Consider the following 27,500-nt stretch of genomic DNA (forward strand, 5'->3'; position numbering starts at 1 on the left):
CTTGCTTTGTCTTGTGTTGCACTTGCTTGATGTTTGACTGTGTTAGGAAAGTTGTTGACTCACTAGTTTGTCATATTGTCAAAGTAAGCAAATTTCAAGAGGTTTCGCTAGGTTTAGCGATTAGCAATTCCTACATAATGCCACTTAATAGTGAAAGAGTGAATGGGAATTTACGTCATTTGTTTCCGTGTATAGTGTTTTGACAAACGTTTGTATGTGTGTGTGTGTGTGTGTGTGTGTGCGTAGTGGAACTAAAGCCTACCAGGAGGAGAGGTCTCTCGTGATGAAGGAGGCCCTCTGTGCCATGGCTCTGATCTGCTCCAGGTCGTCCTCCTCCATCATGTCCGTGGGCAGCGTCTCCAAAAACTCCTCTTCATCCTCCACTTCATCTGAGGGTGGGAAAGAACAGGGAGAGACACAGCTGAGCTTAAACTCCCAATCATATTACCAGAAATCCAAACGGTCTTTTCAACCTGGTTTCCTCATCCATGTAACTAGCGGTCATTATTACAAGTGTCCAGAAGTTAGAAAAGCACATATCAACGCCATAAAAAAAAATATATGTATATGATTTAGCTATTAGAAAGTAGATCGGTCTTGAGCAGTTCACCTGGATTCTTGTGATAGCGCTCAAGGGGCTGTGGGATCTTGGTGGAGACATCGCTGATGGCCTGCCTGAGCTTGCGATTCTCCTTGCGTTGCTTCTTGACTACGTTTGTTTGCTTGAACTGCTTGTTCTTGGTCTTGTTGTCAATCTTCACATTGCTGGTTTTCAGCAGTTTGCGGAAGCTGGGCCTCCTCTTGTTCTGGCCTCGTTTCTGTAGGTAAGAAGGAAAAATGATGCATCATGCTTCTTCAACAGGAAGGTTCATCATAACTTTCACTATGCATTCAAGGGTCTGTCAAAGTATAATATCCAATACAGTAGTTAATCTTCTCCTTTCACATGCTTTCTTATTGTTTAGTTCTCCCTGAATCTACATTTCACTGAACATATCCAGTCCAAATACTAGTAGCTATCCCGAATAATAAACAAAAGCATGTAAAACACAATACAAAACACATGTACAAAGTAGGACTTCAGTGGATTCAAGTACATTTCAAACAAGCAAGGTGACAGACACTGTAATACACAGCACGCCAGTGAAAACAAATACCCATTAAATTACGTTAGTGACTTCCACTGCAACTACCACTACAATAACATCTGGGTAAAAACAACCTTTTACAAACAGACAATATGACAAAGGCATCTTTGACACCAATGTGCTTGAGCTTTAAACGAACTTAAGACACTGGTATTCAGCAGATGCAACTATTACTGTAACTACTATTTACCTAGCTAACTATCTAGCTGGGTAACGTTAGCGAAGGCTGTAATGTTATAAAAAGGCCACATATTGTCAACTACATTGCCCTGTCTGAAGCTATGACAGCTTTGTTTTTCGTAAAATTAAAGACAAGCGTTGTAAGTTAAGCGTTATGGAGAACTTTAACTGATACGAGAATATATCCACGTTAGCCACGTTAGTCATGTTAACTTAGGTCATCGTTCTCTGTGGTATCCGCTAGATTTTCGCTAACCCGAATTTTAAAAGCACTTACCCCGTTCCCCATGGTGTCCCCGGTGTGAAAAGTCAACAGGGAGTTGAAGCCAACTGTTTTATTTATAATATATCCAACAAACTCATATTATGTGGACACACATGTGTTCAGGTGAGTTGTGTTACCGGAAGTGACGTAAAGAACCATAGATATACATCATGTAGTGGATGGCCTACATTTCAACACGATGCCACCTGGCGGCTGGGAGTTCTTACTCAGTGCACGTTTCAATTGGAAAAACTTCAAAGCCTACTCAGGTGTTGAAGTACTTTGTGTCTAACGTTAAAATAAACATAACGTTAACGAGATGCTGACCCATACATTTTGAAAGGGCAAAAATAATGACAACCACAATTTGTATTTTCAGTTTCAATTTATTTACATGACTTCTATCTAATGATCTTTTAGCAAGGGCATAATCTATTTACATTTAACTCATAACTTAGTATGAAAACTGTACAACACAGAGAGAGACAGAAGACAAGAAAGAGTGGAATCAACTGTTCAATTATATAGTACTATTTCAAATCAATCATACAGTTGCATTTTTACATCAAATCATACAACTTTAGAGCTTTAAAATCCAAAATAAAACCAGGTATTTGATAATATACAATCAAACCAATCCACAAAACAAACAAACAAACAAGCTTCAGTAATGGACTGAGAATGGAGCGCTATAATAAGCATAAAAATGCTGCTTCAATAGGAAGATTAATAAGGTTCTCAGTACAGTTAAAACATTCACTGCATTTAAAAAAAGGTCATCAGTTGCAGCTGTTGGCCCACAAAAGCACGGACACTGTGTGTAGCACGTAAGTGTTGTGCACAAGTAACATAGCGACGGTGCGTTCTCGTAACATATCAACCATTGCCGGCAGAAACAGGAAGGAAATAAAAAAGTTTTTTTCAAGATTCCTCTCGATTTTGCAAGTAAGTACACTCAAGATGCCGGAGCATCAACAGTTAAGACACACAGAGGGGTATTATCTGCAGGCTCCTTACTGTCCTAAAGCTACGATTCACCATTGCACTTCAAAAGATTTGAAAACAAAACAAAAAAACAATGTATCTTAATAATGCTCTCTGACAGGAAGTGTGCGAGAGTGAGAAGCTAAAAATCACATTTACCAGGCATTTGTTTTCTTTCGTTGTTTCTTTTTTTTTATATATATATTTTCAGGATAAATAATTCTGATTAACTGTTCTCCATACCTTCATATAGATAGTCTTGCTTCTCGATGAAGCAATAGCATAACATTGCAGTCCGTGGTACAGTTACTGGTCCAGAACATGTTCGGTCCATTTAACAATGCAAGACTGTTTCAAAAGCAGCTACGATGCGCGGTCTCCCCACAAGGGAAGGCCTAAAGCCTGTGCGGGCGAAGGCTTCACTACTGGTCCAAAAGCTTCTCGATGGTACGAGACACACAAAAAAAAAGAAAAAAAAGCTTAGAGAGGTGATGCTTGTCAAAAGCGTGTTTCTTGAAACTGTTAAAACACAGCTATCACTCACAGCCAGTCTGTTCCCTCAGCCTGTGAGCTCGCGCAGAGCTCAGGATCCAGGGGTTAGTGCACACACACAACCAGAAGAGTAGAAGAGAGAGAGACAAAGCGAGAGAGACAAAGAGAGAGAGAGACAAAGAAGGACAAAACCAGAAACGGTGTCTTTGAGTCGCATCCTGCATTATAGAAGTGACAGAAACCTTCTTCATGTGCAAGTGAGAAGTATCTTGAGTTGAGACATGTGTTGGGGGGGTTGGTAGTGCTTTCAGAATTCTGTCTGGTCCTCCCCGAAGCCGGGACACTGAAGTCTCTGTGAAGTGGACATGCTCCCACCAAAGCTTGGGCGTTACTGGGGGGAAAAGGCAGCCATTGTTCCGACAGTGACCAAATAAATAATAATAACAACAACAAAAACCACAACAACAACAACAACAACAACAACAACCACACACTCACATACTTCAAAGCCACACTTTTTCCTGATCATGGAAGTAATACTGGCGAAGGGTTTTTTTTCCCGAGGATTCAAGTGTATTCTCTAGGCTTTCTAGGTGACCTCTCAACTCGACACGTGATAATTTGGTTTTTGTCAGTTAGAACTTCATTTTCAATTTAGAATTTGACAATTCTAAAGTTGTTGTTTTTTTTTTTTTGCGCCGTTAAAAGTCCTCCACGGTGAGAACTAGCTTGTGTTCTCTAGCTTGTGTTCGGGTAAGCGTAGTTAGGAGCTTTTGAGTGCGGGACTGCTGGTCTTCTCTGCGTCTTTGCTGTCCTTCATGAGCGCGAGGAAGACCTGGTGAGCACAAACCAGAAGACATACAACATGAGTAACACATCCACAAGGTTTTTTTAAGACAACATCTACGAGAGAGGCACATGTGTCGGACTGTAAGGGCATCATGCCGTTCACGTCTGTGTTTTGTGCATAGCTCCTGCATTAGAATAGACTCAATCAACACCAAAAACAGTGACAGAGCAGTTTACACTCTACTGCAAGATGTATGTCTGTTTACAGTGTACACATGTCAGTCATCATTCTCAATGAGTGAGTGAGTGAGTGAGTGAGTGAGTGAGTGAGTGAGTGAATGACTGGATGAAATAATGAATGAATGAATGAGTGAATACATTTACTAATGACTGGATGAAACAATGAATGAATGAGTGAATTAATGAATGAGTGAGTGAATACATGTACTAATGACTGGATGAAATAATGAATGGAATGAGTGAATTAATGAATGAGTGAGTGAATACATGTACTAATGACTGGATGAAATAATGAATGAATGAGTGAGTGAATAAATGTACTAATGACTGGATGAAATAAAGAATGAGTGAATGAGTGAATAGGAAACAGACCTGTGCCCACTTCCTGTTGCCACTTAGCATCTGCGTGGCGGCGATGCAGGAGAAGAGGGCGTCGGAGGGCAGGTCCTCAGGCAGGCGCGTGAGAAACTGCGCCATGTGGATGAAGTCCATCTGTAGCAGCACGTCCTCAAAGAGACGCAGGATACCCAGGCCCGTCCGGAACAGGAACTCCTCGCCGTCCCGGCAGAACACGTCCCACACGCGGCACGCCACGTCCAGCGGGAGAGGACGGCTGTAGAGCGTGAAGATCCTGTATGCAGGTGTACACACGTACACACACACACACACACACAAGATGTATATGGTCAACACACACCTGCATCAGTGCTCCCAGTCATTAGTGTCTTAGTATAGACTTTAGAAAATACTACGCACACATACATGACGCAAAAGAACCCTCCCTCCAGACAAAAAGCTAAAAAAGAGTGAGAAGTTAATTTAGTTTAATTTAAGTTTAAGTTTAATTTAGTTTGATTGATGTTTAAGTTTAATTTAGTTGAATTCATTCCATGTTTTCCCCAGGTTATGGTTCTCCTGTTGTCCCTGTGCTCCTCTCACCAGTCTATCAGGTAGAGGTCTGGGGTGAGGCTGCAGCTCTTGAAGTGGTTAAACAGCCGGGGGAGGTTCTCCTCAAAGAACACCTCAAATGAAGCAAAGTACTTCATCATCTGAAGAGGAGGAAAAATGAAATAGATACATGATCTTATCCAGTCATGTGCAGCAACATCATAAAAATGCATCAATTTGCCTTACAACTTTCAGGTTCATACACTTTTATTAGGCTTCAAGCCCACAACCACACAACTGCAAAGGGAACACCCTGGGTGCGTATAGGAACATCAAATGTGTTTCGTCCCCTTTGTATAATTCAATCATTAAAATGAACTAGAGGCCATCCTAAAAACTAGCTACCAAATAAACAAGATACCCTCCCAAACTGTAAACACCTACATATGAAGGAGTATCTAGAAAAGCGCTTTATAAGTTGAAAGTATTATTATTATTATTATTATACGAAGGCTCTAAGCAGGAGGGTTAGCAGGAGCACTTGTTAGCCTGAGGAAGGCTGCACTAACAGGACCTACCAGTTCATGGTCCACCCTGAAGAAGGCCAGCTGGCAGGGCTTGTTAAGGAGGTTTGCGAAGGCGATGAAGGCGTCAGGCTCTTCCAGGTTGAGGATCAACACAGCAGCAATGAAGGACATTCCCTGGACCTGAGGTCAAAGGTCAAGACATTTTCTTTTTCTTTCATTCAACTTCTTTTGTCTACTGACTACTACATCACGACATTTGTAATATACATAATGTCTAATACCTATTATGTGTATTACTGCATGTATTTGCATTGCACAATATAGTAGTTTATATATAGCATTGTACAGGCATATATAAGTATATTATAACACACTATATGTGGGTTTTCTTTGGACTCAATTTCATCCTGACGTATATAACTTCCTCCTACACTTTTCTGTCACCACCATACAGTGCTTTCATACAGTGCTTTCACACACACACACACACACACACTGCATTGAGACTGGGGGCAGTGGAGTGTAAAGAGAACATTCCTCAGACGGTTCCATAAAGGCAGGAAGACAGTTTTTAGAATGCCTACCTGATGACCGAGAGATAGGAGGTCACAGGTGTAGGTGTGTGTGTGTGTGTGTGTGTCTATACTCACGTATCCCACGTCTGGCCTGTAACAGGTGTACGCCCCCAAGATACTGTGCAGGACATCATGGTATGGCCCGCCCTGAGGAAGAAGATTAAAGCCCAGAATCACCACACATGTTTAACACACAAACACTCATCACACTTGAGCAAACACACACACACACACACACACACACACACACAGCAAACATGAGTGAACACACACCAACATGCACATGCACACACACACACACACACACACACACACACTTACTGGCACACATCCAAACAAACCAAGTGATAGTTCTCTGCCCCCACCCCCAGTTCATATGTCTTAAATGTTTGTGAAGAGTAGATAAAAAGATAACACACTGCATCAGTATGCCCTGCTTCACTGCAATGCTTGGTTTGAAGTTGAGTTTCTGTGTGTGTGTGCTCATCCCCCATACTTACCTCTAGAATCAATCAATCAATCAATCAATCAATCAATCAAAAAAACTTGTTGATAAATGTGTGATCATTTCCTAACAGGGATGCTGGGTTTACCTTCTGGAAGATGAACAAGGAGGGGAAAGTGCGTGATATGTCCAGCTTGATCACCTCCAGACTGGACTCTCGGTCCGCCCCCGACTCTGCTGTAAGGATGCAAGACGCGGCGCAAGGTCAAACAAGGTCAAACAAGGTCGAACCCCAGAACAGCGCTCCACAGACTGAAGGTTGGTACTCGTGTCTTCCCCTCAAGTTCCATTAATAACACCAGCCCATTCACATTTAGTCTAAGATCCATCCAACCCATACCAACCCAACTCAACTCAACTCAAACTCAACCCATCCACGGCAGGCACAGAGAGAAGAGAATCGGGGAGAGGAAACGGCTGCCTTGCCGATGAAAAGAAAGAATGACTAATGAACCAATAGAACAGCTTGAACCTTATATACACATAGATCCTTGAATAAAAACAAACACACATACACACACAAAACTTTTCTCTCTCATCTTCAGTAGAGACAGAAGTTGACGTTTCCAAATCCTCCCGCAACTCCCTGAAGGGGATGTGGGAGATGTCAGCCTGTCTGGATTACGCACACACTGGCGCACACACACTATCGCGCGCACACACAGACTGGCGCGCGCACACACTCTCTCTCTCTCTCTCTCTCTCTCTCTCTCTTACCCTCTGTCTCCGTCTCCGAGCCTGTTTCACTGAAAATCCTCCATCGTTCCTTGGCCCTGGAGAGGAAGATCTCATACAGCTCTGCGGTTGGAGAGGAAGAGTAGGAGGAGGAGGAGGAGGAGGAGGAGGAGGAGGAGTAGGATGAGAGGATGGAGAGAATACAGACAGTCAGACTGGCTCAGTGGGTTCAAAGACTGAGCTGAGCTTCCTGGACTTCAGAGCCAAGCTCCCCTGGGTGCACTGAAGCATCACACCCCAGTGCCCCCCCCCCCCCCCCCCCCCCCCCCCCCCCCAATGGCTCAAACGTTCATCTTACACTGACTCAAAGACCTCCTCCCAGACACATCAGGCATCAGAGGGGGGGAATCAAAAGCAGTCTTCGCACATGAGGTTAGGAAACCACTTTGTTGTCAATTTGAGAGTTACCATGTCGACTCTGACAAAGTTTGGCCAAAGTTTGGCCAAAGTTTGGCCAGAGTTTGGCCAGAGTTTGTATCCAGTTTCATCAGAATTCACTGACCACAATCATGAGCTTTTTCAATTCGATTTCCACAGGAAATGTTGATTTTGTAATACTTAAAAAAATCTCTATCTCTTTCTGTATACATACAAGCAAATAGATTTAGGCTGTGAATAACAATTCATTATCAACTGTTGTCTACTAACTAGTAATTAGTTATTAATTAGTCATTAGTCATTGTACATTAGTAATTTCATATCTAACTGTGTATTCTCCATAGCTAAGATGACCTGCAAGCAGCCATCATCCTTAAGCACACACATCGAGGTCCACCTTACCGGGAGTGATGTTGAGCTCGTTCCCGACTGCCAGGCTCCAGACTTTGCCGCGGACGTTGGGTGGCAGACCCTGCCACCAAAGCTCCCTCACGCGGCGGGTGCCACGCCTGCCAACAGGAGACATGGCAACTGACGTTAACACAGCGGCAACGCGTCACCTCTGCCACCTCCGCCACCTCTACTCAGTGACAATAGAACCTGAACTGTGCACCTCTAATGTTCTAGTCTTGGACTTTGTACAGCGCTTTGAGACTATGTCTATGGTTAATGGCACTGTATAAAAATCAATACAATTGAATTAACATTCTAAACTGAAAAATAATCAAAATTCAAAATGTTTTGAGGCACTATGAAGACATTTACACATGTTATCCTATTATTAAATGTTTTGTTTATTCTGGTCAAGACTGGCAGTAACTCAGAAGAAAAGGTGCAACTGTGTAACTTTCCCAGATGTGCTCGGGTTTGACAAGTTTTCACACAAGCTGCGTTTCCTTGTCTGACTTTCAAAAGCTGCTAATGTTTTACCAGGCAAATCTCCCTTCTGCAACAGCCCTGTATGGATTTGCATAACATCCAGAGCAGGTTGATATTTACATTCTGCTCCCACAAGCTAATTTTATTTACCTCAAATACAGAGCCTTTCAGAAATAAACACTGGGGAGAAAATGCTGCATATAGTAAATGGATCACTGTTTCACAATGGAAGACATTAGTGCATTGAGAACACTGTCCCATGTCGAGGTGTGTGCACAACGTGTGGATGTCGAGCTGTTGGTGAGGATGGGGAGGGGTAAACTGCGTCTGCGTCTGCGTCTGCGTCTGCGTCTGCGTCTGCGTCTGCGTCTGCGTCTGCGTCTGCGTCTGCGTCTGCGTCTGCGTGTCTGTATGAATTCGGTGTGTGTGTTTGTGTGTTGCCTCACATGCTCTCCCAGTTGGGCAGGATCTCGTTGTTCCAGGCCACCATGGCACTGGCGATGCTCTCTTCCTGTTTGATGCGCTCCTTCATCATCTTCTTCTTCCTCTGGGCCTCCTTCAGCTCTGCGGGTCAAACAGGGCACAAACGAACAAAACACAAACATAAACGACCCTTTACATAAATAAATACATTCACATCAAGTGGAACATTCACAATCAACAGGAACGACTCCAACACCAGTGTTCCTCTAGCTCTGTGGAAGCTTCTAGAAGTGTTGTTCAACCTATCAGTCCAATCAAATGTTGCAGTTGGCAAAGTGCTTTCCACGCACACTTGATTGACACAATCGTTGTCCATACTGTGCAGTGCTCTCAACAGAATCACTCCTGTGCTGTCAAGACTCATTTTTTGCGTGTCATGTTTCATTCCCATGCATACAGTCTGGCTTACGGTCAGGGTTTTTGGCCGAGGCATGTGATTTTGGGTTTAAGCGGAGCGGCTGCATTTGACCGGAGAGTCTGGGTTTAGGGTTTAACTCACAGACTGGAAGCGTGGGCATCTTGAGTTACGGTTAGTGTGCTGGAATTTAGGGCTTAGAGATTTACTCCTTCAACGTAATCCGAACTGAATTAGATCACTAGTGTCCTGTAGGGGGGTGGGGGGGGGGTGGGGCGGGGGGGCTTTGAATGAGTGTAGACTGTGTTGGGTATGGCTAGGCAGCAAGGTGGCACGTAAACAAGTCGTTAGGGCTAGTGTGTGTGTGTGTGTGGGGGGGGGGGCTCTAATCACAAGAGACATACTTTACAAGAGTGTGTGTGTGTGTGTGTGCGTGTGTGTGGCTCTAATCACAAGAGACATACTTTACAAGAGTGTGTGGGGTTGACACTTAGGGAGAGGTTGTGGGAACCAACCTTATTCGAGTGAGGATTTGAGGTTAGGGTGTTATTTGTCCCGAGGGTTAACACTAACTTTTGCTCCAGGGTGTGTAAATCTGCCTGGATGTTGGCATAGTGTGTGTGTGTGTGTGTGTGTGTGTGTGTGTAAGGAGGCTTACCCCTTTTTTTGGCCTCGGCCACCATCTCATCGTACTCGTGCCTATGCCGTTGGGCCTCCTCAGTGGATTTTGCCGGAAGGTTCCTGAAAGAGGGCAGAGGACACAGAAGACCTCATCAGTCAGACAGCCATGATCACAAATCAAGCACACAAATCACATGACTCACTGACACACTGATGCAGACAAGACTCGATAGCAAACACAATGAAGAGAGAAGCGTGTGTGTGTGTGTGTGTGTGTGTGTGGCTCCGTGGAGGGGAGAATCTGAGGCGTGTGGCCAATCATATGATATATCCATGATTCTCTGCTCATACGCTAGGCAGAGCAAAGATATCCTACCCACAGCTTGATGATATATTAGTGAAGTCATACTGTGAGAGCCGGTTCTGGCAAATCTCATGACTTCGCATGAGCATATGAGTCAAGTAGGGAGGGGCAGAGAGAGAGAGAGAGAGAGAGAGAGAGAGAGAGAGAGAGAGAGAGAGAGAGAGAGAGAGAGAGAGAGAGAGAGAGAGAGAGAGAGTGAGTGTGTGTGTGTGTGTTTGTGCATCAGTGGGAGACCGTGTGTGTGCGCATCAGTGGGAGACCGTGTGTGTGCGTATCAGTGGGAGTCTGTGTGTGTGTGTGTGTGTGTGTGTGTGTGTGTGTGTGTGTGTGTGTGTGTGCATGCGTGAACGCATCAGTGGAAAACTGTGTGTGTGCATCATTGAAGACTGTGTGTGTGTTAGCAGTATAGAAATGTCCTGACCACAGTATTTGAAGAATGCTACCTTGCGGTTTGTGATAATATTGCATATATAATTGTCTAGAATTTTAAAATAGGTTATATAAATATATAAATATTTAATATTATTATATAAATTACCCAGTTTTAAATCCTTAAACTCCTCATGCTCAGTAGATCCTGGCCATTTCAAATGTAGCCATGTAACAGAAGCAGAAACTATCTGTATTGAACAAGAAACATGCCTAACCTAAACAATCATACAATGCATTTAAAGGTATTGTGCGTGAGTTTTGGTATGTATCATAATTAATAAACATGGGCATAGACAGGGGTTAACAGACACTGAATGTTTTCCCCCAGAGCCTTATGTGGAGTTACTCACTAGTTTTCAACACTAGTTTGCAACACCAGATTCTCCTCAATGTCAGTCCTCTCGGCTGATTTGATTTGTCGACCAGAAGGTTACAATGACATGGTTGGCTTGCTAAATGTTACATGTATGTTTAGTGCAGAGGTCCGGGCGTTCTAGAATCGTTTTGTCGTTCTTGTGAGCAGAGATATGTGTGTATGTGTGTGTGTGTGTGTGTGTGTGTGTGTGTGTGTGGTGGCTGAGGCTGAGCTCTGCCTTCAGATCCCATTCATTGTTAATCACGAGCTGTGTCCTTGAAGGCAAAACACAATCACTCCTCTCAGCTTTATCACACTCTTCTGTGCGCACAGTGTGTGCCCTTCACACACACACACACACACACACAAAGGCATGCACGCACAAACACATACCCTCCTGTCCCTACAAACACACACACAGACGCACATGCATACGTATGTACACACACACACACACACACAGATGCACGTGTATACACTTACGCAACACCCACCCAAACAAACACACACACATGCATACACACTACCTAGCACACACCTTTAAAACAAAGGTCAGGCTATCTGTGACGCCGCTAAAAGCTTGCGTGCGTTCTCATTAAAGACGCGTCCTCAATGCCAAGTCCAGGCGGCCCAGGCTGAGTATCAGATCAGAGATATGGATCTCCCTCCCCACACCACATCACTCTAAACTCCAAACCAGGAGCACTCAGACCCAAAACAACAAGGTCAATAGCGTCATCTTAGGATACTATTTATTCTCCGAGACCAACTTCCTAAAGTTGTTTAGACATACTTTTTACTCATACTTTTCCCGTTCCTCTCAGTTTTGCCATTTGCTGTTTACAGATTTGTAATAAAAGGCCAATTCATGTGAACGAACAATCAACACAAATAATAACAACAAAACATTTATATACATTGACACTCACTGAGAACGCACACATTAGACACAACATACAGGCATTTTAAGACCCGAGACAAAGCTAACTTGACGTTTCACCTAATCAGCAACAAGCGGATGACATGCCGACCCGGTTACCAAGCAACCGTCCGTGCGGCCCCATAGAACACTGCTGCTGATATTTTAAAGATTAAGCTCCAATGGAACACGGCTTTCCAGAGGTGCTACTCACTACATGGGCCTTACGCTGAGAAGGGAGGGGGGGCTGGGGGCGACTGAGATCAAAAGAGCGACCCGACACAGGATTTGGCTTTGGTGGCTCCCTATCCAGACAATGCTTCGCAGTAAGGGTTCTTAGTGAACTCATTATTGAAAGGCTTGGTTTAAGAGGCTATATGGAGTTCTATGACACGGCAGATCTTAGCACTGCATATAGGAAAGGTTCCAATGATTAGTGGAAGTGATAGGAAGGAGTTTGTGTCTAAAAGAAAGTGAGCTAACTAGCTAACAGCCAACAAACTGTCATTGTCAACCGCAATACTATGGTGGGTACTGATAAAAGCAAGGCGTTTGTATCTAAAAGAAAATGAGCTAACTAGCTAACAGCCAACAAACTGTCATTGACAAACCCAATAGTATGGTGGGTACTGATAAAATGCCAGCTCACTAACTGACGTATTCTGGTGAAATCCCTGGCGCACAAACCTACTAGCCAGGGTGGCCAGTGAGAACGACAGTTCTATTTATCTCTCCTTCTCTTGGCCATGTACAACTGAAAAGATTAGGTTATAAAAACAATTAAAAAAAAAAAACTATAAAAAAAATTCACTCCTACAACACTACACAGACTACAACATTGTTTTAACATGGTCAGAAAACCCATAACCTACAGTACTAAGAGTCAACGTCTATGTTAAAACTGCCATACAGGGTTCACTTATAACAGTGGTTGCCAAACTTTTTATGGCAGACCCCTCTTTGACAATGACAAAAACAAACGCCCAAATGAACAAACGTTAATTAGGCTAACTATCCCTTCTACTATATAGGCTAAACAGTAGGCCCTGACCTGATGAGTCCAAAGCAGGCTATAAACTCATAACCATAACCATAATCATAAACTTATAGCCCATCAACTCAAAACCATAACCATAAACTTATAGGCCATCAACTCATAACCCTGGGGGGCCCACCCCACACTTTGAGAATCACTGACTTGATAGATGAAGCATCATGCTTGACAGTACATTAAGGATGTGATATCTTACCCTGCAGCATAGACAATCCATGCATAATGGTACATGGTTAAGTCAATGGAACATATCGGAAGTGAAGTACTGATTCTGTAATGCTGCTTGAGTCTTTATCAGTCCTTTTAGCCTTATCTAGTGCTACTGGTCTTTACATAAGTGCAAGCCCTAGTATGCCTCCGTGAGATCATATGTAATGGCAATTGCTTGAAGAAATGAAGTTCTAGTATTACATTTATAAATGAGACATTGAGTGCATTTATAAACCATTCACAAATGGTTGTTTTACCTTCTGTATGTATAGGCCTAGGCAGTGGTGATTCGCCCACAAGAGAAAAGCTGGTGATCGTGAGACAGACTCTCTGTCCTGCGATACATTAGTGTTTAGTCACTTCAGCAGACGCCACTTATCCAAAGCAACTGGCAGTGCAATTAAAGCACACAGTCATCAGGATATCAGAATATGAGCTCCTTAGAACTGGAGTCATGACTTCATTGGCATAATTCGTACTATGCTCTGTGTGTGTGTGTGTCTTATCTAAAGCAGTTCACAGTACAATCAAAGCACACAGTTATCAGAATGTGAGCTCCTTAGGAACCGGAGTCGTAGGAACTGGACGAACTGGAGTGAGTGTGTTTGTGCTGACTCATGATAGCCTCTCTTTTAGGTGTCATGTTGTGGGGTGTGATATGTGTAAGGTATGTGAGAAGGGTGTGTAAGCAAGAGGTGTGTTGATTTCCTCTATAAAAAAATTAAAAAAAAGTCTAAATTTATAATTGTTCACCAACACCCTACCAAGTATGTCACGGTTATTTAAACAGACAGCAACGAGTTCAAGTGAAAGCAACACGTGATTTGTGGAGTAGTAACTCTACTGTTGTTAAGTAGTAATGTAAACACATCAGGAAAAGCCAATGCAGCATCACTGGAATGCAAGATTATTCCCTTCAACTGCCGGATATTTCTATATCTTTACTGTAAATAGTTTTTATCTCCAATGCAAAAACAGAGCCTTCAGTTTCTGATTCTGTTCAATGTTGCCCAGTTAAAGGGGTGGTGGGGTTCAGGCAGTTCATGAAACTTAGTCTAGTTTAGTTTTTTTTTTTTAATAGAAGAGAGAGAGAGCGAGATGAAAAGTACAGTATGAGGATGTGGAAATATATCTCCTTTAAAAGGGCATGCAGAACGTTCACACAATGACATGATCCATGGGCAAAACCATTCCAGCTAACTGCCATTCGGAGAAAGGCTGCCAGTTTGAGATCAAACCGTCTCTCCGTTTTCTCTTTCAGTGCACAGAACTCACCGTGGTTGTTACGTTCATTCAGCTCTGCAAACTGTTTTTTTATTTCATTCACCCTTTCTGTGGCTGGGTAAATACAGTGTGTGTGTGTGTGTGTGTGTGTGTGTGTGTGTGTGTGTGTGTGTGTGTCGACTCACGCTGGTCTGTCCTCCAGTATAAGTGCGGTGGTGGAGAGCGGCTCAAACTCCAGGTTCTTGCGGCGGCCCGCTACGCAGTGGGCCGCCTGAGAGGGAGGAGAGTGACCCGTCTGAACCCTTTTGGCCTCGTACTCCTGTTCAGCAGAGAGGGGAAACACACACAAACATCAGTCTTAGTCACACACACACTTCTTCCTCCCTAGAGTAACACACACACACACACACACAAACAAACACCTGTCACTCTCTCTCATACACCACACACACACACTCAGAATTCTTCCTCCCTAGAGTTACACACACACACACACACACACACACACGTACACACAAACACACCTACACTTATCATTCTCTCACTCACACACACACACACAATCAGAATTCTTCCTCCCTAGAGTAACACACACACACACACACACACACACACACACACACACACACACACACACACACACACCTGTCACTCTCTCTCATACACCACACACACACACACTCAGAATTCTTCCTCCCTAGAGTTACACACATACACACACACACACACACGTACACACAAACACTTGTCATTCTCTCTCATACACACACACACTCAGAATTCTTCCTCCCTAGAGTTACACACACACACACACAGAACACACACACACACACACAGATACAGTATACACAACTTGATCTGACACACACGTAGAGAAAGACAAGCAGTGGAATGGGCTCATCCTAGCTTTTTATGGTGGAAAAGCTGGGAGTTGGTGCTGCTTGTTGTGGAGCAGAGCAAAAGAGGACACAGCTGACTCGCGCACTCACACACACACTGATCACAAGGCCCACACACACACAGCCAGCAGCCTCAGGGTATGACAGGAAGCATGGGGACCAGTGTGTGTGTGTGGGTGAAAGAGAGAAAGCAAATGAGAGCAAAAGTAAGTGTGTGTGTGCGTATGTGTGTGTGTGAGAGAGAGAGAGGTAAAGTAACTGTGTAAGAGAATGTGAGACTAAAAGTTTGCATGAATGTGCATTCAAGAGAAATGAATGTGTGTGTGTGTGTGTGAGACAGCAAGAACGTGTGTGTGTGTGTGTGTGTGTGTGAGAGAGAAAGAGAGAATAGAGGATACATATACACGCGAATGTGTGTATATATATCTATCTGTGTGTGTGTGTGTGTGTGTGTGTGCATGTGATGTTTATGAGCACAGTGAGAAGAAGAGAGGGCTGCGTATGCACACTGCCTGGAGGAGCAAAGAGAAAGTTGCCAAGTTAATTCCAGCTTCGTCCTGCATAATTAACCCTACCCAGGGGTGCCAGAGTTAGCTGAGGAGATACAGCAAGGAGTTCCCTTCTACACTGCGCCAATGCACCAGTCACAGGAGTAAAACACTGTGTGTGTGTGTGTGAGAGAGTGAGTGTGTGTTTGCCTGTGTGTGTGTGTGTGTGTGTGTGTGTGTGAGAGAGTGAGTGTGTGTTTGCCTGTGTGTGTGTGTGTGTGTGAGTGAGTGTGTGTTTGCATGTGTGTGTCTAGCATATTGTGTGTGTTCTGTATCAGTCAGAAAGCTCTACAGCTCCACCCACCTAACACTCCTCCATCAATCTTTAACCCTTCCAGAGCCTTCCAGTCTAAGAGAACGGATTTGGGAATCTCGGGGCAGTCGATAGCGACAAGGTCATATGAGTATTACCATCTCCCTCAGGATGTCTATGGACGCAGTTACATATGGATCCATCCCAGGCTCTTCACAGATCCATTACTGATCAATTACTGATCAATTACTGATCAATCAGTCAAGTACACAGAGTGTACTGAGTTTGGCCCAGGCCAAACAGTGCAGCCTGCAAAACACAAGCCGCACCACACCGCCTTTTGTTGAAGCCTACTGTTTAAAAAAAAGGGGTGTTTGCAGCGTTTCTTTTTTGTTGTTGTTGTTGCTAGGCAGCCACCGAATCAGCTGTCCATAGCCTAACCGTGATTTTGCTGTCAAGTAAACTCACAGACTGTAAACTCACAGACCTGTGCGAGGCGCAGCGGGCATCTAAAATGCAAGGCGCCCACTGCGCATAAGCACCACGCAAACCGGTTTCTGCCAATATAAAACAACTGGAAACAGATGCCCCTCACGGCAAAAAGCGCCTCCTGTCTGATCGGGGCCAAAATGTGCCATTTCCATTGTGACATCAGCACTTTTAACTGGGTTCTGCGTTTGCTCTTAATAACTGACCCGTTACATGAAAAGGTTTATCATTCATCTCTAAATCCATCGGAAAAGATACATCTGCTTAGTTTCACCAGAACAGAAAAACAAAATCAGTTTCAGATGGTCTTTTCAAAGTATGTTGTGTCAGCTATTTCAAATTCCTGGACACACAGAATTAATGAAGTCAGCAGATTCCTTGCATGGGGTCATCAACATGGCAGGACCGCAAATCTGTCCTTTTACAGCTTTTTACATTTGACAACTTCCACTGGTTGGGAAGAACACTTTAAAAAATAAAATTAAAAAAAACTCAGACCAAAGACGCCTTTCCTGACACTGACGAAAACACATCGACGACGACAACAACAGCGACTGACGACACATAGAGCGACATGGCATGGCATGGTGCAGTGGCCGTGGCAGTGGTGGGGTGTCGGGGCCCTTTGCGAGCCACGTCACAAACACACTTTCACTTCCTCCTTCTCCTTTCCCTTCTCCTCCGGCTGCTGTGTGGCTGATGCCGAAAGCAGAGATGGACGTACATGTGTCGTGCAGACGGATGACCACAAACAGAGCGATGACGGGGGGGAATGCACGAACGAACGAACGGAGGGAGGGAGGGAGGGATTGAGTGAGAGAAGGAGAGAAGTCTGCGAGCGGAAGTGAAAGCTCTTGCTGCCCCCATGCACAGGCCGGAATGGTTGGAGGTGGAGGAGGAGAAGGAGATGACTAGAGAGAGAGTAAGGGAAGGAAAAGAAAAAGAAAGCGGCGAAGAAGTAAAATGTCCTACCGCCGGGCCTAAGAGACTGGGTGTGGAAACAGATGTTAGGCTGCCCTGGTTACTGTCCTGAATGAGAGAGAGAGAGAGAGAACAACCCAGAGAGAGAGAGTGAGAGAGAGAGAGTGAGAGAGAGAGAGAGAGAGGGAGAGAGAGAAAGAGTATGTAAGTAGACTCAGTCAGAGGTCATTGAGCACAGACCACCATGGAGTCATCAAACACACACACACACACACACACACACACACACACAATGACAATGACAACTGTCTCATGTCCTCTTCAGCCTGAAAGGGAACTGTATCTTTAAAGAACAATACATCTAAAACAGACTACCAGATAGTGGCCCTACAGAGATCAACAAACATTTTCAATGATCAATCGACAATCGATCAATCTGAACACTTAATAAACACGTCTGTTTGTCTGAGATGCTGCCCAGGTCTGTGATGGTGCCCCCGCACTGAATTAGGAGGACTGTGAGGACTGGTGTTTGTGCAGTCAAGTCCAGTGTGTGAGGCACGGGAGGGTGGGGTGTTGGCTTAGGACTGGGGGTGGGTGGTTTAGTCTTTAGTTGGTGTGTGTGTGTGAATGGGGTGGAAGGGTGCTGTCATTAGTTGTTGGGTGTATGTGTGTGTGTATGTGTGAATGTTTTTGTGGGTGATGGGGGTATTGTGTGTGTGTGTGTGTGTGTGTGTGTGTGTGTGTGTGTGTGTGTGCAAGGGGTATTGGGGGCAGCTAATAAGGCCCATTCATGCTGAAATGCAATTTCTCACACATGGAACATCATCTGACAGGAGCATTGACCTCCCAAACCTCTCAGCTCACACTGCGTCTCAAAAATGCCTCACGGCCTCAGTAGCTGCCGTGTGTGTGTGTGTGTGTGTGTGTGCTTGGGTGTGTTTGTGCATGGGAGGAAGACATTAAGAGAAGTTAAGAGTGTGTGTATGTGTGGAGAAGTTTAAGCGTCTCAAAGAGAGCATCAGAGTTCGCTTTGCGGATGATCTTTAACCTCTTTTGAGCAAAGATTCAAAACTTCATCTCGAAAAAACAAGCATCGGCTTTTATCCTGAGAAGCATGACTGATAACAGGATTCGGGGGGGATGATATCTTATTTCCCTGCCGAAGCACTTGTCATCTGCAAGCACTGCAATTAGACGTTATCCCACATCCCATCGGATTTCCGTGAAACCGAGAAGATATTAGCATCCAACATCGCATGAGGTGGTGAGGGCTGTCTCTTTCTGGACACACACATAACACACAGGAATGGAACAGCTTGAACACAATTCTGAGCGCCCTCTTCTGAAGCACTGCGTATGACCTGTTGACACTATAAAAACAACAGCACGCTCACCTCTCAGTGGAGGGTTTTACCATTGGCTGCTAATGCTAACACTGCTAATTCCAAAACAATCGTTCACTTCCTGTGAAGGGGAGATAACCACACAAAAGCAGACGCACATTCATATTTGCCTATATACATCTACAGACCAGGACTCCTAGACAAAGACACAGACAGACAGACAGACAGACAGACAGACAGACACACAGACACACAGACACACACACACACACACACAGCTTGACTCGGAGCCCTGAACAGCTGCTATAACAGAAGGTTTCAGCTTTAGGCAAGTGTGTGTGTGTGTGTGTATGTAAGAGTATGTGTCCCTCAGACAGGTTGGACTGTAGCCTTGTTCTTTTCTTGTTCCAGGCCGACATCCCACAGGTTAACCATTACCTAGAGTGCCCTGTCATTAAGTGAAGAATTACCTGTCTTGACTCTCTCTCATTCATACACACACACACACACACCCACACATGGATTTCAACAGCCCTTAAGACATCAGGTATGTAGGGAGACAAAAGTGCACCTGCACACAGTCATTTACTCTTTCACCCTCTGAAGAACTCCCTCAAAGTATTATCCACAACTGTCTACCAGAGAGTTTGTATTGTGTGTTGTATTGTAATCTTCTGTGACAAATACCCAATTCATAGATCATGTGTGTGCGAGAGAGAGAGAGAAAGAGAGACAAAGAGAGAGAGAGAGAGAGTGTTTGTGTGTAAGAAGACATTCTATTGCAGTGTATCCTGCTACTGTGGAGTTGTGTGTGTGTGTGTGTGTCACACAATTGACTGCAAAAGATCTTGCTATGGTGAGGCAATATACTAAGCAACTCCATACCGGCCTCTGACCCTGGTGAAATGGCTTTCACCCACGTGTGTGTGTGTGTGTGTGTGTGTGTGTGTGTGTGTGTGTGTGTGTGTGTGTGTGTGTGTGTGTGAACTTCCATGATTAGGCGACAAGGTCACTGCCCCTCTGCCTGCCTGCCTGCCTGCCTGCCTGCCTGCCTGCCTGCCTGCCTGCCTGCCTGCCTGCCTGCTTGCTTGCATGCTTTATCACTCCCACAGCTGTGTGAGGACCTGTCACTGAAACCCACAAGCCTTGACTCTGAGGGCAGCAGATTCTGGCTGACATCAGGCTCAGTTGCGGCCCACATCTGGGCCAAACCTATCCAACTACCTGTGTACTCAGTGTAGCGTAGCCAGGTACCACATATACTGATGGAAATACATTCCACTGTAAGAGGCTTTGTACAACAGCATCTGCTTCATGAATAGATGTAGCCATGGGATGTGAGTGATTTTATCACTGATTTATCTCGGTGAAGGCACGTTCAGTGTCACTGAAGTGTGAGGAGCAGAGTGTGAAATACTAAACCGCCTGTGTGTGAATCTAGTGTTAGACAGACTGATGGGTCTGACACTAGTGGACTTGTTGATGTGAGCCCTTCAATCGCAGACAGTATGAGACACAGACTAAACTTTAAAGCTTCGTTTTTTTTATCCTGACAAATAAGCTGTTATAAGCCTGAGGAAATGTGAAAGGGCACGGACACAGTTAACTTCAGTTAAGTGTCTGGAATGAATAATTCACATGTCTCACAGTGCATAACAACATATCCCAAACGGCCACTACTACAACTGATAGTTTTAACAGTTGCAACATTCTCTTCCACACATCCCAATCCCAACCCACACTGACTGCAAACCGACATATACAGTTCCATGGTGATCCACTCCCATTCTTAGAACTCACCTGCTGAATAGTTCTGGAATCCTTTGGGCAGTTCTCTCTGGGGGGAACCTTTCCAAAGAGCTTCCAGCCTGGAGCACTGTGCTGCTCGCACTGCTTCTTTGAAAACAAGCCCCTGCAGAGAGAGGTTTTTTTAGCTCAGATGCTAAGCTTAGATTTATATATTTTACACAAGGTACACTCCATAATGCATAAGTGGTAGATGTCACATGACAGAAGTTAACCAATGACAACCAGAGGTTTAGTCAGTAACATGCATCGGGAGGGTATCCATTAAGAGGTCACAAACTTTAACCTACAACTGTGAACAAAGATACTACAGAACCATACCAGGCAAATTCACACTCAGGAATCCTTTCGACTTCCCTCTTGCAATTCATTTGAATGATACAGTCACGCAAAAATCAGCTACTTTGGAATCAGGCTAAAAATAACAATGAATGGAAACTCATACCAACATGGGTGGCTGAGACCTAGTCAAAGGAGATACAGGCAGCACATACCTGGCTCCGATACCACCCAGTCTGTGCTACTGCTAAATGTTGAATGAGATAGCCACGTCTTGCCCAAAAGATGGTGGTGTGCTATTACAAGGCCATTGTTGGCAACCTCACTCGAGAACAGAGTGTCCTTCTTTAATGGGCCAAGGCAACCAGTATATTGTTTACAACGGTAATAAATGTAGCCAGCTAAGAAAAAACATATCGTTATAATGGGTTTTGTTTACTGTAAGCGCAGATTACTTTTAGACACCTAGGAGACTGCAGTAAGAGTTCTTGTCATTTCATGTAAAGGTATCTGGCACTTGTAATCATACCTGCCAAAGAAATCAGAGATGCCCTGCTTTTTCTGTTTTGCCATCTGATCGGAAGCAACGGGCGAGGGGACACTTGTCGCCCCCGGCATGTTGTCGGGGGCGCTCTGGCGTCGACTGATTTCATATGTGTTCCTAGAGTTCAGATTGACATCCATGAAATTTAGGTCCCGCTCCACACCGGGTCGCAGGAAAGCGTTGCTCTTCTCTGGGCTCAGCGGAGTGGAATCGCAGCTTAGAAAGTGCGTGCTGTTGGTGATAGATTTCAGAGACTGTGGCCTAATGGTAGTTTCCGTATCAGACTCTATGGTCAATTCAACACTGGGGACTGGGTCAACCCCGTGAATCTGGCGTGATGGAGAAGAGTATGAATCGTCAAACACATCACTGTCTTCTTTCAGCGGTTCGCCGGTGCAGGACGCCGAGGCCCTGCATTCAGTGCGGCTGCTTTGCAGCACTGAAAAGGGCAAGGGATTTTCCACCGGCGGATTTGATAGACATGCCTCAGTTCCTAGAGATTGTGTCGATTGGGCCTCCGACCCTTCCCTGTTCTCCGTTGACATAACTTCTCCGTTAGCCATTTTAACGTTACCTACTTTTTCTATAGGCTCCCTCTGAAATTCGCTGCATGAATCACTGACAGGGGGGAGCTGTTTGGTGCCGTTCATGCTCCCATTGCGTAGCGTCAGCGGCTCAGGTTGTGAGGCCTGGCACCGGCAAATCTGCTGATGCTCGTGTCCATCACACGACGGTGACAAGTGCGATGTGCCGTAAAGCTCCTCTTTAGAGTTTGAGGTGTCTTTTTGCATATCCTGCTCCGTGCTACACTTGGGTTTCCCCACAGTCCCAGAAAAGTCCCGAGGGTGAGCCTCGTCTGTGTCCGGTTGACAGTCTGCAACATCAGCAACGCCAGACGGGCTTCCTGCTGAAGTACCCCGACCCCCGGCTGTTGATTCAACCATTGACTGTCTCGCTGACTCGGTAACCTGGTTCAAAGAAGAGTCGATGTGTCGGTCTGAGGTGACACAATTGTTTTTAGTTCCACCAGATGTGCCTTTTGCTACGAAGCCAAGCATTGTACTTCCAGTGTCACCACACTCAACCCCTCCACGAAGTCCCCCTGCACCACGATCAGTGGCATATTCTGAATTTCCTTCATCTGAATCCTTCTTGCCTTCAGAGCAGCCCTTGTAAACGCCCCTGTCACTACTAACGTTGCGGTCAAAGGCATCGATAGTTAGTCCAGAGAGAGAGATACCCGTTTCCGTGTTTTCGTTTACATCAGTTGACAATGTCATTTGCGAGGCTCCATTCTCGGCATTTTCCATTTCATTCACGAACCTTTCAACAAATCCACGACGCCATTTCTAACATGTGTATTTCTGGAAAGCACCGTCATAAACGCAAAGAAAGTACTTTGACGCCTAACCGTCAATTTAACGTTAAGCTTTGAAAGATGAGAAACCGGTAGCCACTTTGTCTAGCCATGTCCGGAAGCCATTTTGAAATTCCAATGACGTAGGTTGTGGATGGTTGATTACTAGAGGCGCGTGGCTTGGAGCGACATCTGGTGTCTCCTTTAAAGGTGCAGCGTGTGTGGGATATTAGCAGAAATTGAATGAAGTATTCATTAATATGTTGTTTTAGTGTATAATCACCTGTAGCTACAAATAGTTGTGGTTTCGTTAGCTTAAAACGAGCCCTTATCTACATAGCTGCAACACAACATTTAAAAACAAATAGTCTCCTTAAAGCGTGCTATGTGTGCTGAATCTGTATCAGAATTTCATTACATGAATTGTAGGTTACAAATCCTTCAAACATTAGCTTCTGACTGGCTTACGTTACCTGTCGCTCATTCAGACCGATTAGCCTAGATTCACAGACCGTGGACATGGGGATGAGACGAGTTAAACTAGGCTACTCTCAGAATGTAATAGCCTAAAATGACCTAAATAGACAATGGCTTAATTTAAGATAGTGTAATGGATTTCAGGTAGACTATTTATTACCTAACAAATAACGTAGGCTAAATAGTAAGGGCTACTGAAAAATGAAATGAAATTACAACATTTGAGAGCTTTTCGTGGGCTGGGGCCAATAGTTTTACTCTGGAAATGGAAAGAGAGAAAATAAAAATAAATAAAACAGTAGGCTGTTTTATTGGATATGCAAACAATAAAAGATTGACCTATGACGCGACGCCGATTTTAAGTCGCCCACTCTGGTGCAAGAAGAAGACTCTCCTCAATCAGGTCGCAGGAGAGCGTCGCTGAAAACATCGGTGCGAGACGCTCGCTGAGGGGTAGACTACTAGAAAGCGGTCGAGCTCACACAGAGAGAGACAAGCAGATGTGCTCAATCTAGACAGATGGACAGAAGATAAATCAATTTGGGAAGAATTACTGTAGGCTGAGTCACTTTTCTGCTTATTGTTCTCTGCGTTGGAATGAATTAGTCTAGGGTACACCTCAAAGTGTGTCTATGGACAACACAGAGAGTTATATTCCAGGATGACAGGCTGGGACAATCTGGAGGTTATCATTGAGGAGTTCAGCAATCTTATGGTAGCACTAAGCCACAGGCTATTCTCGTCCAGTCATGAAAACAGTTGGAAATGAGAGTTACGTTGATGCTAAAGGTCCTGAAACGGACAGCTCCGGAGTGCGCGCAGCGCTCACCGGCTGCATCCTCCTTATCTTGATAGTTTCAACATTGCTGGGGAACACGCTTGTGTGTGTTGCAGTAATTAAATTCCGACACCTGCGGTCCAAAGTCACCAACTTCTTCGTCATATCCCTTGCTGTGTCCGACCTCTTTGTCGCCGTCCTCGTGATGCCGTGGAAAGCCATGTCTGAGGTGGCAGGTTGTTGGCTATTCGGCGACTTTTGCGAAACTTGGATCGCCTTCGACATCATGTGCTCAACGGCTTCTATTCTCAACCTCTGTATAATAAGTGTGGATAGGTACTGGGCTATCTCAAGCCCCTTTCGGTATGAACGTAAAATGACTCAACGCGTTGCTTTTACCATGATCAGTGTGGCGTGGACTTTATCCATCCTCATCTCCTTCATCCCGGTCCAGCTGAGCTGGCACAAAGTCGACGACGAGTACGCAGTCGAGATCAACGAGTGCAACGCCACTTTGAACAAGACCTACGCTATAGCTTCGTCGCTGATAAGTTTTTATATCCCCGTTGTGATCATGATTGGCACATACACCCGAATTTTTCGAATTGCGCAAATCCAAATCAGGAGGATATCGTCGTTGGAGAGAGCTGTTGAGCACGCCCAAAATCACCCCCAAATCCCAGACTGCGCAAACGAAAACTCCCTGAAAACCACGTTTAAGAAGGAGACCAAGGTTTTAAAAACCCTCTCCATAATCATGGGTGTATTTGTATTTTGCTGGTTGCCTTTCTTCGTACTCAATTGCATAGTTCCATTTTGTGATATGAGTGACCAGTCGGAGTCGCCGTGCGTAAGTGACACCACTTTCAACATTTTCGTCTGGTTCGGATGGGCTAATTCCTCTCTGAATCCCGTCATATACGCCTTCAATGCAGATTTCAGGAGGGCCTTTTCGAGTATACTTGGATGCAACAGGTTATGCCCCACATCAGCAGTCGAGGCTGTGAATTTTAGCAACGAGTTGGCTTCTTACCACCATGACACCACTCTCCAGAAAGACGCACCGATAGTGTCCAACATTCAACGTTTAGCTATTGTCCCAATCCACGGAGAAAACGTGGACCAACCGTTTGACAAAGTCTCTGTTCTGTCAAATAATTCGTGTAATACCAGAAATCTTTTGTTACCGGCAATCATGCAAATTGAGTGTGAAGCTGAAATCTCTTTGGATATGATGCCTTTCAATTCGACTGGACTAAACGAATGCTATGTTATGCCTGGACAAGTAGAAGAGTAAAGTAATTTGCCTCTACTTCCTATATCTTTGATGCTCAAACACTTAAATGACACTTTTTTCGTATTTAAGAGCTGACGTTAAATGACATGGACAATAATCATTACTGCTGTTGTTTAAATGAAATGAGATGCATTACCTATCAGGATCACTTGTAGAGAAGGGAATGTAATCTTTCTAGTAGATGGTGAGAAGGCATATGTATTTTGTCCCCACAATTCAATAAATCTTTTGAATGCCTGTTGTACTTTCATTTTTGGCTGCGTTGTTGGCTAAAGCTCATTATGTAAAAATTGCTCCGGGCGGTAGACGAAAAATACTTGTCAGCCCAAATGGTGTATGGCTATAGGCTATAGCCTACGAGCAAACATAATCAAACTAGCAATTTACTTGTAGCTATTCTGTTCGTGTAGTATGACAAATATTTTTTATAATATTAAAATTAAGTCTTTGATATGTTTTTATGCTCTGAGTGGTGTTATTGGAATAATTGGTTGTTTAATTGCCGCTGCAATTTTCAGACTCTCACATTACCGGGAATGCAGGTGGCGAGCGCCTCTTGAGAATTTCTGCTGGTTTTGGGGAGGGCTTCGTGACTGCCAATCACGTAAGCCAACACAAACAAACTGAATACTGCAGAGAAGTCATTTACTTGGCAGAAAGAACCAAACTGACACATCCACGATGGTGTAATTTATATCGATGGGTTGCCATTAAAGCACCACTAACCAGCTCTGTGCATGCGGTTGTTGTAGGCCTAAGAAAGGGTTTTAACAAAATTGTGTGGCACTTTTTCCAGGCACAGATAGGCCAAGATACAGGCTAAGATAGGAAAAACTTATTATTCTATTTAAGATACATTGTTATCTTCTTATGGTGAATACAAATGTGTTTGCTTTATTGTCATTGTTGTCATTGTTGCTTTCAAGTGCACAGTTGTGGACTCTTGTGAAAACCCACGCTGCGGGGCCCATGACTAGATCACACAGGGCATTCGCTCTCGGCGCGAGCAAATAACAGCTTTTAAAACAAGTGCATTGCTTGTCATCTTCACAGAAACCTCACGGCACAGATCTTTTTTCAAGAGTTGGTAAAGGCTCTTCTGAAAGCCTCTGTAGCTGGGGAGTGGTTGTGTGTGTATGTGTGTGTGTGTGTGTGTGTGTGTGTGTGTGTGTGTGTGAGGGAGGGGGGGCGAGTGTGTGTGTATGTGTGTGGGTGTATAAGAGAGAGAGTGTGTGTGTGTGTGTGTGTGTGTGTGAGAGAGAGAGAGATATAGAGAGAGGGGGAGAGAGAGAGTGTGTGTTTGTGTGTGGGTGTATGAGAGAGAGTGTGTGAGTGTGTGTGTGTGTTCAGATGAATTTCCAGAATTGCAGGCTTGACTCAGGATGGACATGTGTGTTTTAACACGCACACAACATAAACACACACATTTTAGTTTGAATGCTGCTGCCTGAAAGAAAAATAGCTGTGTCTATTCCATCAGGCACATCAACCCTGTTGAAAGGTCATATTGTAGCCTATCTTTGAAAACATGGCGTGGGTGGTATTTTACATTGTTTGCTATAGTTGCGTTTCAATTTTAACACTTTGAAATTGTAGCTTTGAACAACACGATGTTTTAAACCTCAAGAAAAGTGTCAATAGAAATTGAAATACTGGCTTTGTGCTCTTGGGAATCAAAATGTCTCTTTTGAAAGTGTCAAACACAAATGGGATGCACTCTCTCTCTCTCCTACAAGTGCAGCTCAAATGATGTTGCCCAATAATTACTGGTAGAATTTTAGGGAATCAACATTTGGAAGCTTGATGGGTCCTCTGCTCCTCTCTGATGGGAATTTTCCTGTTTGACTCTCACCTCAAGTGAAAGCGAAAAGCATGCCAACCACAAACTAAAGTTTCACACATAG

The 27,500-nt window shown here is 44.4% G+C and overlaps 3 protein-coding genes across 5 annotated transcripts in view; 1 reads left to right on the plus strand and 2 right to left on the minus strand.

Annotated features, from left to right (window-relative positions):
* noc3l (NOC3-like DNA replication regulator) overlaps positions 1–1,755 on the minus strand; it is a 10,714-nt gene extending 8,959 nt beyond the window's left edge. Inside the window, exons 1-3 of the mRNA XM_012817393.3 lie at positions 1,606–1,755; positions 611–818; positions 263–389 (exon numbers count right to left, since the gene is read on the minus strand). Coding sequence (XP_012672847.1) covers positions 263–389; positions 611–818; positions 1,606–1,617 — 347 coding nt within the window. The 5' untranslated portion in view covers positions 1,618–1,755. The remainder of the gene's footprint in view (positions 1–262; positions 390–610; positions 819–1,605) is intronic.
* Positions 1,756–1,963: 208 nt separating this feature from the next.
* On the minus strand, positions 1,964–23,174 carry tbc1d12b (TBC1 domain family, member 12b). 3 transcript variants are annotated; one of them, XM_031561219.2, is made up of 14 exons: positions 21,673–23,174; positions 20,859–20,970; positions 17,764–17,820; positions 14,788–14,921; positions 10,082–10,164; positions 9,032–9,149; positions 8,109–8,215; positions 7,311–7,391; positions 6,682–6,767; positions 6,164–6,235; positions 5,565–5,693; positions 5,038–5,147; positions 4,471–4,729; positions 1,964–3,904 (listed from the first exon to the last, which is right to left on the minus strand). In XM_031561219.2, the coding sequence occupies exons 1-14, from the start codon at positions 22,995–22,997 to the stop codon at positions 3,833–3,835; spliced, it is 2,745 nt and encodes a 914-aa protein (XP_031417079.1). In that variant the 5' UTR covers positions 22,998–23,174; the 3' UTR covers positions 1,964–3,832. The 3 variants fall into 3 exon arrangements, with proteins under 3 accessions (XP_031417079.1, XP_031417078.1, XP_012672843.2); XM_031561218.2 differs by having other exon boundaries at positions 6,682–6,770; XM_012817389.3 differs by lacking the exon at positions 17,764–17,820 and having other exon boundaries at positions 6,682–6,770.
* A 3-nt stretch (positions 23,175–23,177) lies between these two features.
* LOC105891178 (D(5)-like dopamine receptor) lies at positions 23,178–25,852 on the plus strand. The gene has a single exon (XM_012817334.3). It carries the CDS (start codon positions 24,271–24,273, stop codon positions 25,594–25,596), a length of 1,326 nt encoding a protein of 441 aa, XP_012672788.2. The 5' UTR covers positions 23,178–24,270; the 3' UTR covers positions 25,597–25,852.
* Positions 25,853–27,500: the final 1,648 nt, after the last annotated feature.

This window comes from Clupea harengus, chromosome 23 (genome assembly GCF_900700415.2).
Source record: "Clupea harengus chromosome 23, Ch_v2.0.2, whole genome shotgun sequence".
Lineage (NCBI taxonomy): Eukaryota > Metazoa > Chordata > Actinopteri > Clupeiformes > Clupeidae > Clupea > Clupea harengus.

Excerpts from the sequence above, each read along its gene's own strand:
- LOC105891178 (XM_012817334.3), top strand. The coding sequence starts at position 24,271 with ATGAAAACAGTTGGAAATGAGAGTTACGTTGATGCTAAAGGTCCTGAA.
- tbc1d12b (XM_031561218.2), bottom strand. The coding sequence starts at position 22,997 with ATGGAAAATGCCGAGAATGGAGCCTCGCAAATGACATTGTCAACTGAT. Across the intron at positions 20,971-21,672 it reads ATCTCTGATTTCTTTGGCAG|GGGCTTGTTTTCAAAGAAGC; the intron begins GTATGATTACAA and ends CTCTCTCTGCAG. Across the intron at positions 7,392-8,108 it reads CGAGCTCAACATCACTCCCG|AGCTGTATGAGATCTTCCTC; the intron begins GTAAGGTGGACC and ends CTCCAACCGCAG.